This window comes from Lissotriton helveticus, chromosome 9, assembly GCF_964261635.1.
Source record: "Lissotriton helveticus chromosome 9, aLisHel1.1, whole genome shotgun sequence".
NCBI lineage: Eukaryota > Metazoa > Chordata > Amphibia > Caudata > Salamandridae > Lissotriton > Lissotriton helveticus.
In genome coordinates, this window is record NC_136070.1 from 1,289,015,081 (window position 1) to 1,289,028,252 (window position 13,172).

Genomic DNA, 13,172 nt, shown 5'->3' on the forward strand with positions numbered 1-13,172 from the left:
GCATGTCATGTGCATTAAAACTCAGGAGGATTTCTATACCTATTCCAAGTACACATGCCTGCTAGAAGCACCCGCATTGTTATAATAAAATAATATGCAATTGTTACTTTTTTATGTTACATTTTCGTTGCAAGCCTAAAAAAAATTAATTTTTAAAACCAGTTCCGCCAGCCTGCCAAGGTCCGCCCTATTGGCCAAAGCTCCTTCCCTCTGTCCGGTCAGTCCCACCAGGCACTGTCCATCATTCAGCGATGGATCAGCCCAAATCTGCAATGCCCCCTCCAGTCTGGTGGTCGGGTTGAAGTGGGGGTGGGGGTAAAGGTTATTATGGACCCACAGTTTGCTTCCCCCAGTAATGGTCAATACGTTTTACACATGAAAAACTCAACAACGTTCTTGGGAGAACAAAATCTGCTGCCGCTCTCGACTCATAACAAAGATTTTTTTTTAATAGTGATGCAACTTTTTTTTAATTCTGCACTCCTTTGCTGAACATTCTCTGAAACTTTGCTTTTGTGGAATCAGTTAGTGGTTTATGAGATCATATTTAACAATCACCATCACATGATTTACTAAACATTTGTCTGAACTGACATATTGGTTTATGGTGATAACCACGAAGTCACCTGTGCACAGTCTCAGGATGGGACCATTTACATGAATTTATTGGAACACTTGTTTTTAAACTAGTTGTGCTGTTCCATCACCAATATTTCTAACATTTGTAACAAAGTACTAAACATTGTGCTGCATATAGCATTTTGAAATGTGAAAACCTTATTAAACATATCATTTAAATACATTTTATATAAAAAAAAAAACTAATGAAACAAACATGTAGTCCTTCTGAGTTTGTAGGACACCACGTGAAATCACTTCTGAGAAATAAAAGTGTAACAAGTCCTAAAGGGTGCTTTGTGGGCCTGGCACCTGAAGATGGCATCACACTGGGCAGACCCGTTAGTTCCCCGGTACCATCACCTGTGGCCCCTAACGGTGCAGAGACAAAGGGCAGTCTTAGCATCTCTTGGCGGTGTTCGATCTACTTTATTTTTTACGAGACTGGGGCTAAAATGCATCTCCAAAAACACTACTAAAACTAACAGAGCTGGCAGCTGTGAGTCCAACCTGTAGGTAGGGCTGAGGCCTGTACAATCAGACACCTGCAAATGGCAGTACGTCATGAGCTGTTACAGATGTGAGACAGCCAGATGCACATCAAACTGCTAGCTCACACCCCATTTCAATAGGAACTCAAGCAACCCTAAACATGTTTCGGCCATGTTGCGCCTCATCAGTGACCTTCAGCTGGTGGCGTGATGGCACTGTGTGCAAGGAATCTGCTTTGTGGCATGCGTCTCACATGGGGAGACATGAAGTTTTAATGTAAGGACATGCTTGAAGGATACCCACTGGGAGGGCCTCTATGTACCATTCCATCATTTTTTGTAGCTTGATTCCTCATTAAAGAAAGGTTCCACCACATGGAAATCAGCTGTGGCCCTGATCCCAAAACTGGCTGCCAGTCCTAGACCAGGCCTCATGGGAGTACGCTGCACTTCAAGGAGTATCTCCAGCGATTACCTTGGTCCTGACGTCATTCTCCATGGTTTCAGCTTTGAGACCGTAGGTCGCTTATGACTACTTCGGCACAGATTAATCGTTTGGCGGGAAAACCGCAACTCAAGATTTTTTCTGGAGGCATTTCATTAGTGAAAGCCTGGCAATCTTTATCTGGGTAAAAGTGCCCAGAATAAGGGACACTTTGTGAAAGTAAGTGTGCAGGTCACAGAGCTGAATGCCTGTCTCCAATTCAAAGAAAAACTTGTATCAGGAGGTAATTCATAGGTGGTAAATATTGCACTCAATGGTACCTGCATTTACGGAGTGTGTGATTGCCAACCTATGTCCTGGCCAACTCCTAACAAGAGCCTTAGCCTCCTACAGCTACACTTGTGAACCCTACAATGGGAAGGTACGATTGAATCACAATATCAAATCAGTGGAACTAAACCTGGTTGGAATTAAAATGAAATCACAATGTATGGGCTTTGGAGTGTTGAATGTGCAGCCTCAACTACATGGGCGAACGGCAGACTGACCGCTCTCACTACCCGGTACATGCATTAGAGACAGATCAAAGGCAAATGGAAAAGAGCATATGGAATAGCAGAAAAGTAACATAAATATGATGATATAAGGGCCCGTTTGGCAGTATGCAGTTATTTTCTTTGTGGAAGGGAGTTTAAGCAAGTGAACAAGCAACTTTTGGCAAAAATGGGCTAGACGGTTCTTGTGGCAATGCTTGTTTTGCACTTTTTGTTTGCTCCTTTTACTCTTCCAAAGACGGCCTCGGAAGTTATCCTTGCAGTCCACTTCTTCAGTTGCACATCTTTTGCTGGAGTGAAGGGCCACTGGGATGTTGACGGATGCAACCTGAGGCTAGCACGCATCGGTAGGCTGGTCCAATGGCTGCCAACATAGCCCGCGCCACACCTTGCAACATAGTTCCTGTCGCTGTCAACACAGCCAGCTCCACCCCTTGAGGTCTAGGTCCAGTGGCGGTAATCACAACCAGTTCCATGCCTTGTGGTTTTCATCCAATGATTGTCATCACAACCAGTTCCATGCCTTGTGGTTTTCCTCCAATGATTGTCATCAAACCAGTTCCATGCCTTGTGGTTTTCCTCCAATGATTGTCATCACAACCAGTTCCATGCCTTGTGGTTTTCATCCAATGATTGTCAAGACAACCAGTACCATGCCTTGTGATCTAGGTCAAGTGTTGATCATCACAACCAGTTCCATGCCTTGTGGTTTTCCTCCAATGATTGTCATCACAACCAGTTCCATGCCTTGTGGTTTTCATCCAATGATTGTCAAGACAACCAGTACCATGCCTTGTGATCTAGGTCAAGTGTTGATCATTACAACCAGTTCCACGCCTTGTGGTTTTCCTCCAATGATTGTCATCACAACCAGTTCCATGCCTTGTGGTTTTCATCCAATGATTGTCAAGACAACCAGTTCCATGCCTTGTGATCTAGGTCAAGTGTTGATCATCACAACCAGTTCCATGCCTTGTGGTTTTCCTCCAATGATTGTCATCACAACCAGTCCCATGCCTTGTGGTTTTCATCCAATGATTGTCAAGACAACCAGTTCCATGCCTTGTGATCTAGGTCAAGTGTTGATCATCACAACCAGTTCCATGCCTTGTGGTTTTCCTCCAATGATTGTCATCACAACCAGTCCCATGCCTTGTGGTTTTCATCCAATGATTGTCAAGACAACCAGTTCCATGCCTTGTGATCTAGGTCAAGTGTTGATCATCACAACCAGTTCCATGCCTTGTGGTTTTCCTCCAATGATTGTCATCACAACCAGTTCCATGCCTTGTGGTTTTCATCCAATGATTGTCAAGACAACCAGTTCCATGCCTTGTGATCTAGGTCAAGTGTTGATCATCACAACCAGTTCCATGCCTTGTGGTTTTCCTCCAATGATTGTCATCACAACCAGTTCCATGCCTTGTGGTTTTCATCCAATGATTGTCAAGACAACCAGTTCCATGCCTTGTGATCTGGGTCAAGTGTTGATCATCACAACCAGTTCCATGCCTTGTGGTTTTCCTCCAATGATTGTCATCACAACCAGTCCCATGCCTTGTGGTTTTCATCCAGTGTTTATCATCACAGACTGCACCACAATCTCAAACCTAAGCCCCTGTGGTAGAGTGCACTTGGAGCAGAAGCACAATAACAGTTATTTCACACATGGTCAGAACCAAACGCTGGATGAAATGCCACGACAGAACTAGAATAACCCGAGGCTGAGGACCGGGCAAACAGTTACAGCCAGTACTGAGCCTAATCTGGGGTCCAGATGTCCTGTCGACACCCATCACCATCACTCAGAGTGGGACAGTCTTTATCCCCCGCAGTGACACAGGCACTGTCGCAACCCCCATCGGTGAGACCGGTACCACCCATGACAGCGGTGCTCTCACCACAGAGGCACAAGCACCTTCAGTCTTATCGGTGCAGAACATCCAATAATACCGGAAGTCACAACAGCACCATCGGTCACTCAAAGGGAAACAGCCATTACAATGCAGCTGTTACCACGCATAACCTTTAAGACGCATGCGTTAAAATACACGGACAGTTACCATGGATTTTTCACAATGCATATGCGTTTACAAAGCATGCCTTTACAACGAATTACGTTGAAAGGGTAGGTATGTATGGCAAAGGTGTATGTATAGTACTGGTGGTGGAGGATCGCGCAAGGGTCCACTTTTAGGGTGCAGGCAAGTGGAGGAGTGTTTTGAATAACGGCTGGGGAAGGTCGTGCAGGGGTCCGCTTTAGGGCTCAGGTGAGGGGTATTATTTACAAGGACCAGGGGGAGGGTTCGCACAGTGATCCGCTTTTAGGGCCGATGGGAGGGTTATTTTAAAAAAGGGACGGGGGCACCAGGGACCGGTTTAAGGGTTCCGGGAAAATCTTTACCATGTATATGCCTTTAGCATGCATGCTTTCACTATGAAATTGGTTGTAAAGGCATGCGTTGTAAAGGCATATCCGGTGTAAAAAAAATGTGTGGTAAAAGGTATACGTGGTAATGGCATTCACGTTCTAACACATGCGTGGTAAAGGCATGCATTGCAATGGCATATGCTTTGTATCGTCATACATCTGTCACTCAATACCAACCAATACCAACTAACCTACCAGTGGATATGTCACAGTAGTGGAATCCACCGTCTGTAAACTACACTCTTACCGTAGTAAATAGTGGTACAGGACCACCAGTTACACCACTTCCAGCTAACACAAGTATGCCACATCAACTGCATCCACACCATCAACCATCAACCACATCCATACACCTCCAACCACATCCTCGCACCGCCAACCACACCCTCGCACCGCCAACCACACCCTCGCACCGCCAACCACATCCTCGCACCGCCAACCACATCCTCGCACCGCCAACCACATCCTCGCACCGCCAACCACATCCACGCACCGTCAACCACATCCACGCACCGTCAACCACATCCACACACCGTCAACCACATCCACACACCGTCAACCACATCCACACACCGCCAACCACATCCACACACCGCCAACCACATCCACACACCTCCAACCACATCCACACACCTCCAACCACACCCTCGCACCGCCAACCACACCCTCGCACCGCCAACCACATCCTCGCACCGCCAACCACATCCTCGCACCGCCAAACCCATCCACACACCGCCAACCCCATCCACACACCGCCAACCCCATCCACACACCGCCAACCCCATCCACACACCGCCAACCCCATCCACACACCGCCAACCACATCCACACACCGCCAACCACATCCACACACCGCCAACCACATCCACACACCGCCAACCACATCCACACACCGCCAACCACACCATCAAGCACCAACCACACCATCAAGCACCAACTTCATCCACCATTAACCACACAGGAAGCTACAGAAAAGAGCAGCACTTCCCTTTTAACAATGACAGTAGCCTATCCCTTCACCTTGAACAGACCAACGACTGACCAGTTAAACAGGAAAGTGGTAAGCGGTAGGAGCTCGACAGCGACCAGGCAGGTGGAAGGGAGGCAGGGCCACTAAGGGCTGAAGTTTCATTGGCACAAAAGAATGATGCAGTGGGAACCAGTGTGCATTCCTGAGAAAGTTAGGACTCTTGGATTCCTTTTGAGGACAGTCTTTAATTTGCTTCTGAGAAGACTCAAAGTCACTTCACATAACCTCCTCCTTCTCAGAGTGCTTCCTCACTAAGGAGAACTTGCCAGAAGGATCTGGGATGTACCACTTCTCCCAGACGTCAGAGTAGGAAGCCATTCTGCCCCAGGGTTTAAAATGTCCGTTCCAGTGTAAGAGTTTAGCAGCTTTCACAAACTGGGGGGAATATCGCTTGCCGGTACTGGAGCCTAGGATGGGGGGTGAGACACAGAAAAGAGGTATGAATTAGATTAGCTTCTATGGAGCCCTAAATAGGATAGCAAAGCCCCAACAGAGAAAAAAGACAAAACAGGACTTGTACAACTCATATAAAACAAGTGATTTAAAAAACAACAACATAAGTAATGCCATAAGCAGCAAAATAAATAACAAACGCACACAAGCTCGAATGGAATCGGTTCACCCATGACTCCAGGTCTGCGCCCCAGCTTCTGAATCCAAGACCCGCTAAGATTTGCGCCTCTCCTTCCTACACCCGCCTGTCAATCACCCAAGTATATCACTCGGGCTGCCCCCACCCAGCATACTAAGCCATCAGTCCACAGTAAGGCCCACCCACATAAACCCCCACTTCCAGGTCATCTGCACGATTGACCTCTCTCTTCAACCTCTTGAGACTGACCAACTCATCACCAATCTTAATGCGAGAAGCCTCAAAATAGACCTCCCTGCGGGGCAACTTCAGCATCTACCTCCCAGATACTTACCGAACCATCCCTCCTCCTTCGCCACCTCACACAACTGTGAAGTCAACAATCACCTTCAACATCAACCTCGAAGGGAAAATCCATCAAAAATGAACTTTAGCACCCACTTCCATGCGAGGCAGCCTCTACATCCACCTCCCTGCGAGGCAGCCTCTACACCCACATCCCGGCGAGGCAGCCTCTACATCCACCTCCCTGCGAGGCTGCCTCTACATCCACCTCCCTGTGAAGCAACCACTACATCCACGTCCCTGTAAGTTAGCCTCTACAGCCAACTCCCAGCCTCAACATCCACCTCCCTGCGAGGCAGCCTTTCCATCAGACTCCCTACGAGGCAGCCTCTACATCCACCTCCCGGCGAGGCAGCCTCTACATCCACCCCCCTGCGAGGTGGGTGTGGAGGCAGCCTCACAGGGAGGTGGGTGTAAACATTTTAGTGCTCCATCCATCATCTCCTTGTGTTTGCTTTGGCCGCCATAAGTGTGGCAGGGTATGCTCAGACGTGGGTCCCTTGCTCACTTTGCCACTGGATTCAAGCTAGCCTGGCTGATGAGGATTATGAATCCGAAACTGGCCCCAGGATGCTTGTTTCCGGTCCAGGGAAGACATGGCTTGGCAGTTTGGGCTGGACTGTTCCCATGAGGCACAGGGTCAGACTGATTTGCATATGGCCATGTCTGAACTGGGGTGGTGGAGTGAGCTAAAGAACGATGATGGATTTAACCCAGATCTGTGACTGGGGTTGAGGGTTTGAAACATTTCAGCGCTCCGCCCATCATCTCCTTGTGTTTGCTTAGTTCCTGCAGCAAGTGAGCAAGCATGGAATGTAAACATCATGAAAAGTGGTGACCTATATGGTGCACTTTTAAGGATCCCTATATACCTCGTCTCCGGCATCAAAGCGTTGCTGTCATGAGGTATCACGTGTTTCAGTGTCAGCACGCATGCGGACCTGAACGTCATCTTTGTTTCAAGGCCATCTGCAGCCCAAGCGCTTACGATTCTGGACGACTTGTGAGAGGGTGACCCTGACCCAGCCCTCAGGGCCCCACTGCTCTCCGGTGCCCTGGACTCCGCCTCGAAGCCCTCAGCTCACTCAAAAGCCATGGAATGCCAATTTATACAATTCAAACCACGAATTTTGAGAAAAATGAATCTTCTGACCAAGATGTCAGCTAGGAGAAATATTTGGAGAATTCTCTTGCACACTCAGGTCAAACATGAAACATATTATAAGCGTCCTTAGCACCAGCTGTTCAAATGGAGGCATGAACAAGAAAGATACTGCCAGAAAATACCATAAATGTAGCACACGTGGATGAGCACTAAAGCAAATAAAGGCATAAACTATTACAAATTAATAACAACTTACAAGGCCTGAGACAAAAATGAGTAACTGGGCAGAAACACTTCAAAAGGAGGCTCTTAAAAGGCAGAATATGTAACAACTGTAAGGCCCCATGTGAGCATCATGCATGGAAAGCGCGCGTGCGCAGAAACCTACCGAGATGTCTGACGTGCCACATGGGGTCGATGCTGGAGTGCTGCTTGTAGAAGACGATGAGGAGCGGGGGGGCCGTGATGCTGCCGGCGAGGGTCCTGCTGTACAGCTCTTCCCTGTGGAGACCAAAGAGGAGTCAATGAGGAGTGTATCCGTGGGGAGAGCCGTGCCGTCTCAGAAAGAGAGCGCTGCCGTCTCTGAACGAGAGCGCTGCAGTCTCTGAACGAGAGCGCTGCCGTCTCTGAACGAGAGCGCTGCCGTCTCTGAACGAGAGCGCTGCCGTCTCTGAACGAGAGCGCTGCCGTCTCTGAACGAGAGCGCTGCCGTCTCAGAAAGAGAGCGCTGCCGTCTCAGAAAGAGAGCGCTGCCGTCTCTGAACGAGAGCGCTGCCATCTCTGAACGAGAGCGCTGCCGTCTCAGAAAAAGTGCTCTTCTGTAGCAGAAGTAGGTCATTTTGTTACGTGTGCAGACGCTCATGCTTCCGGGGTCGATGCAAGCCAGTCGAATGTCAGCACAGTAAGACCTCCACCTCCTCTAGAAGAACTCAGAGGGGCTGAAACTACACAAGCTGGCTCTGCTCTTCCTAAGACATAGGACTTTTGTGCTTTCTTGCAACTTGTGAAACTATTTCAGTTGCTTGAAACCCAAGCTGACATCCTGCCATTCCCACAACGCTGCAGGTCACAGCCCCCCCCGCCCCCCAGGGTGCCTGCCATCCATCGTCCTTTGCCGAGGCTCTTACATGGAGTACTGAATCAGAGCCAACACAGTACAGCTACCTATGTTCACATAATAATGCAGGTTATCTTTATTTAGGATTAAATATTTTTATTGGAGAAAAAGATTACAGACAATTTGTCTACAACCCGACCGTGCCGACAAGGAGAACACACGTTGAAATTTTGAATAAAAAAAATAAAAATTTACCAACTCCGAAACAACCACTACCACAACCCCAACACCAGAAACAAGGTGACTGCCTGCATGACCAAAGTCGCTAACTGTATGAAAGGCAACTGTCTCAAGCTCAACACAGACAAGACAGAAGTTGTGATCTTTGGCAAGAACGCCTCACCAGGGACTCCGACTGGTGTCTGGCTGAACTATGACCCGCACCCACCACCCTCGCCAGGGACCCCGGCATTATCAACTGTAAACATGGCATGACAGCACAGGTCAACGCAGCCTGCTTCCACACCGGAAGATCTTCAAATGGCTCTGAAGCAACACTAGAACAACTGGCACTCGTTCCGTAGTCACTAGGAAGTTGGAGTACACGACCACCCTGTATTCTACGATCAGTAAGCACCTCACTAGAAGACTAAAGAACTCGTGATACTTAGGTGGTTGTTTTTCTCCTAGTGCAGGTGGTGCTAGTGAGGTCCTGGTTGCCAGTGATTACTGGTTGTGTGCTATTTTGTGCTACAGTGATTTTACATTCTATGTTTTATATTCTAAAAGTGTTACTTCTAAAAGTGCTGATTCCTGACAGTGGTCCAGGTGGCCCTGTCTTGTACATATCCCCTGTAAATCCTGCCCGTGCCTGTTGGCACATTGTAAAGTGTGTGTTTTTATCTAATGTGTTTTGGTGTAATACAAAGGCTATTTTTATATAACCTTGTGTGGAGTTTCTTTGTGGTGGGTCTTGGATGTTGTTTCTGGGGTGTGTGCGCAAATACTTAACTCACATCGCCTCCAAGTTTAGCCTTGCTGCTCGCGCCACGTTACCTAGAGGGTGAGTAGGGGTTATCTTGGCGTGTAACTCCCTTGCCCTGACTTAGGAGTGGTGGTCTCTGACTGACTTTAGCGCAAGCCTTGGCCAGCCAGGGATCCCATTTCTAACATTGGCAGCAAGCGGTGAGGATAAGGATTTGTGTTTGCGTTGTACCACAGTGGCAACTGGCCGCACTACAAAACTCTGCATTTTAGATGACCACATTTTGGGGATTATTGTTTTTTTTTTTAAGTTCCATTTCCTTCTCCTAAGAGTGTCATTTTCAAATAGTGTCCAGTGCATTTGTTCCCCCGCCCGCACCCAGAGTTTGGTACCTGTGTCACTTGTGGTCAGGTTGAGAAGTCTGGGGTGGTAGAAACTGCCTTACCAGTCCGAGGGGAGGGTTGTGTGTGAATGAATGGTGTGTGGCACTAGACAAGTGAGTGTGAGTTCTCTAGGGAGCTCACTGAATCTTTGTAATTTGGACTCTTGCTTCAGCTCAGACAGTTAAGTCCCCTGTGTTGCACGTGTCTGTGAGCATCCTGCCAAGATGGAGTCTGCTTTTAATGTCTGGGGTCTGTTTATGCATGAGCTGAGAGAGTTTTGCGAAGAGAGAGACATTGCAGTGAATGAGTCAGACACCCAGTCCCAACTTAGGGGTAACCTAATCCAATGGCAGAAGGATGACTGGGAGCGTGAGCACAGTGAGGAGAGGGCCCGGGTCTCACACCATGAGGGTGGTGGGTCTGAGGGGAGCCCTGAAGAGTCTGAGGAGGAGGAAGAAAATGACAGTACAGGGACGCCAGCAGATAGTGAGGACCCCATAGATAGGGAGTCCCTTGCTGGGTCCAGCGTAGGAGGCAGCGCCTCATCCCTTTCCCTGTCCCCAGAGGAGCTGGAAGATAGGAGGAGAGAAAGGGAGCACCAGCTGGCTTTAGAGAAGCTCAGGTTAGAGCATGCCCAGGCTATGGCACAGCTGGGCATTAGAAAGCAACAGCTAGAGACTCAGAGGGTCTTAGCGCAAGAAAGGATATAGGAGGCTGAGAGGGCCTTCACCAGAGAGAAATTACCTCTGGAGGGTAGACTATCCCCTGCGCGCAGTTTTAATTTTCTGGACTCCCCTGGGTGGGTTGAGTCCAGTGGTGGCAGCTATATTGAGCCCAGTGCGAGCAGTCCCAGTCCCATTCCCCAGAGTCTGGTACCTGTTTCCCAAGAGGAGGAGTTAAGGTTGAAGTTCAGGGACAGTAGGAAACTGTCTCACCAGTCTTGGGAAGATTTTGAGGATGAATGTTGTGGGACACTGTTTGATTGGGTAAAGGTTCACACGAAAGATGATTTTGACATCTTGTTTGATCTGATTGTCAAAGAGCACCTGCTCAGTTGTTGTTCACCAGGGTTGCACCAACACCTGTTGGGGTGTGGATTGTCTGATGCATGTGAGCTTGCAGATGAAGCAGGCCGCTGGGAAAGGGCCAGAGGTTCTTTAGAGTCATTAGTGAGTGATTCCAAAAGTAGTGGTTCGGGTATCTTCCAGCCCAGCGTGGTGGAAGAGGCTCAGTGTAGCCCAGCTAGGTCCCTGGATAGCGAGGAGGGTGTAGGGGCTTACTGCCTGGTTCAGTGGAGCAGGAGTAAGTGGGCGACCGAGGGTCCCCAGACGCACAAAGCCCTGCCTCAGGACTTGGATGATTTCTTTAGGGAACACCAGGTTGGGGACCTAGGCTGTCCTGTTAGTCCATTTGAGGAGGATCTCCTAGTGTCTAGGGAACCTGGAGCATCTGTAACTAGAGCTCCAGGGGTTCCAGTGTCCGGCAGTGTCCCTCCAGTTGGGAGGGCACAGAAGTCCGAAGTGAGGAGTGATTGGGGGATGAGTTCCCCAGTGGAAGGACCAGTGGGTCAGGGACTACCCAGTTGGGCTAGGTTCCCGTGTAGTGACCATGGTGACATGGGGGATCTTCGCGCACTGTCAGGAGGACAGGAGACGGGAGATCCGCACCAGACAGACAGTCACACGACACATGGGTCATGTGTCAGCCTCAGGAGGATGGCGTGTGAATCCCCAGAAGTCCTGGAGTGCCAGGCAATTATTCCACCAAAGGTTTTAGACCAGAGGTTGGGAGGCCAGGTTCAGGATCAGCCTCACCTGAGGGTAGGACGACTGTAACCAGTGTCCTGACCGGTTCTTCTTCCAGAGGTACCGCCCCAGTTGGTAGGGAGCAGGACTCTGGAAGGGGGTGCAGAGGGTGGGAGAGCCCACCTCTGACCCCGGTGCAACCTGAGGGGTTAAACCCTGGGTTGGAATGGCGTTTTAGGTGTACCCCTCGCAGGAGGTGGAGGAACCCTAGAAGAAGAGGTAGGGGGAGGAGAGCCTTCCCTGAGACTCCTGGTCCACCTGAGGTTGTAGACCCTAGGCTGGAGAACCAGTGGCAGTCTAGCCCTGTCTTGCAGACAGGAAGGGTGGAGAGTGGCTACTATGTGCCAGGGGTTACTACCCCCCACTTTGTGAGTAGGCAGGAAGCAGTAGCACCTGGGTGGCCAAGGGCCTGGTCCTGGCCGAGGACAGCTGGAGAGTACCAGTGGGGTAGCCCAGTTAGTCCCTATAGTAGTTTTAGAAGGAACCCCAGGGGTTCACCGTGGCGTAGAACAGGAGGGTGTCCCTGCAGTTGCGGGCCCGCGTCTGTGTTCTATCGCCCCAAGCAGGGAAGTCCATCACGGTGGTGATTGGTCTCTCCTGCGTTTTGGCTGGAAGGGGGTTGTGTTGGACTTGGCCCTTCTGGCAGGTTCACCCCTAAACATTTTGCTTTTAATGGTGACCTGGTGATGGTGATTTTTGGGTTCTGCGCACTTTCACTGTGTCCCAGTGGAAAGTGCGTGCGCACTTTGAGTGCATGTGGTGAGATAGGCCTCCCATAGGAATGCATGGGGAATGTATGTGTCCCTGGTAGTTCCTGATGCGTGGGGTTGTACAGGCTCGAGTCTGGTATGTGTGGACTTGTGTGATTGAATGCTGCGAGATGATGTTTGCGGCATGAATGTGTCTAGTGTGGAAGTGCCACTTCTAGACATGGCTGTACGTGTGCTGTGAGGGTGCTGGAGCGTGATTGGCTGGAGCTGGCTGGCATGCCAGGATCCAGGATGTCTGAATGGCTCTGCCCTGTGGTGAGTGCTGAGATTAGCATGCTGATGTGAGGGGAGGGCTGCACTTGGTTCCTGAATGGGGCTGGGCTTTCCCCACACAATGCTGGCTCCGCCCCCTGTGGTGCGTCTAACGACCCTAGCCTCCCCAGTGAATGAAAGGGGTGGTTGGGCCATCAAGGGTGCTCCAAAACAAGCTGCGACTGGTTTCTCCCCCACCCTGCACCTCCAGACAAAGGATTTTTCAGTATAAGAAGTGCTGTGTCCCCTTACAATTTGTTCTCTGCCAGGATCCTGAGGGGGCTGCTGCTGTTGCTGGGCAGGAGGACC

At 49.6% G+C, this 13,172-nt stretch overlaps 1 protein-coding gene across 5 annotated transcripts in view; it reads right to left on the bottom strand.

Moving 5' to 3' along the window:
- Positions 1 to 428: 428 nt before the first annotated feature.
- The window catches only part of GLT8D1 (glycosyltransferase 8 domain containing 1), a 60,728-nt gene continuing 47,984 nt past the window's right edge, over positions 429 to 13,172 (bottom strand). For all 5 annotated transcript variants that reach the window (XM_078661912.1, XM_078661909.1, XM_078661910.1 and 2 more), the window contains exons 9-10: positions 8,000 to 8,112; positions 429 to 5,976 (exon numbers count right to left, since the gene is read on the bottom strand). In XM_078661912.1, coding sequence (XP_078518038.1) covers positions 5,786 to 5,976; positions 8,000 to 8,112 — 304 coding nt within the window. In that variant the 3' untranslated portion in view covers positions 429 to 5,785. The remainder of the gene's footprint in view (positions 5,977 to 7,999; positions 8,113 to 13,172) is intronic.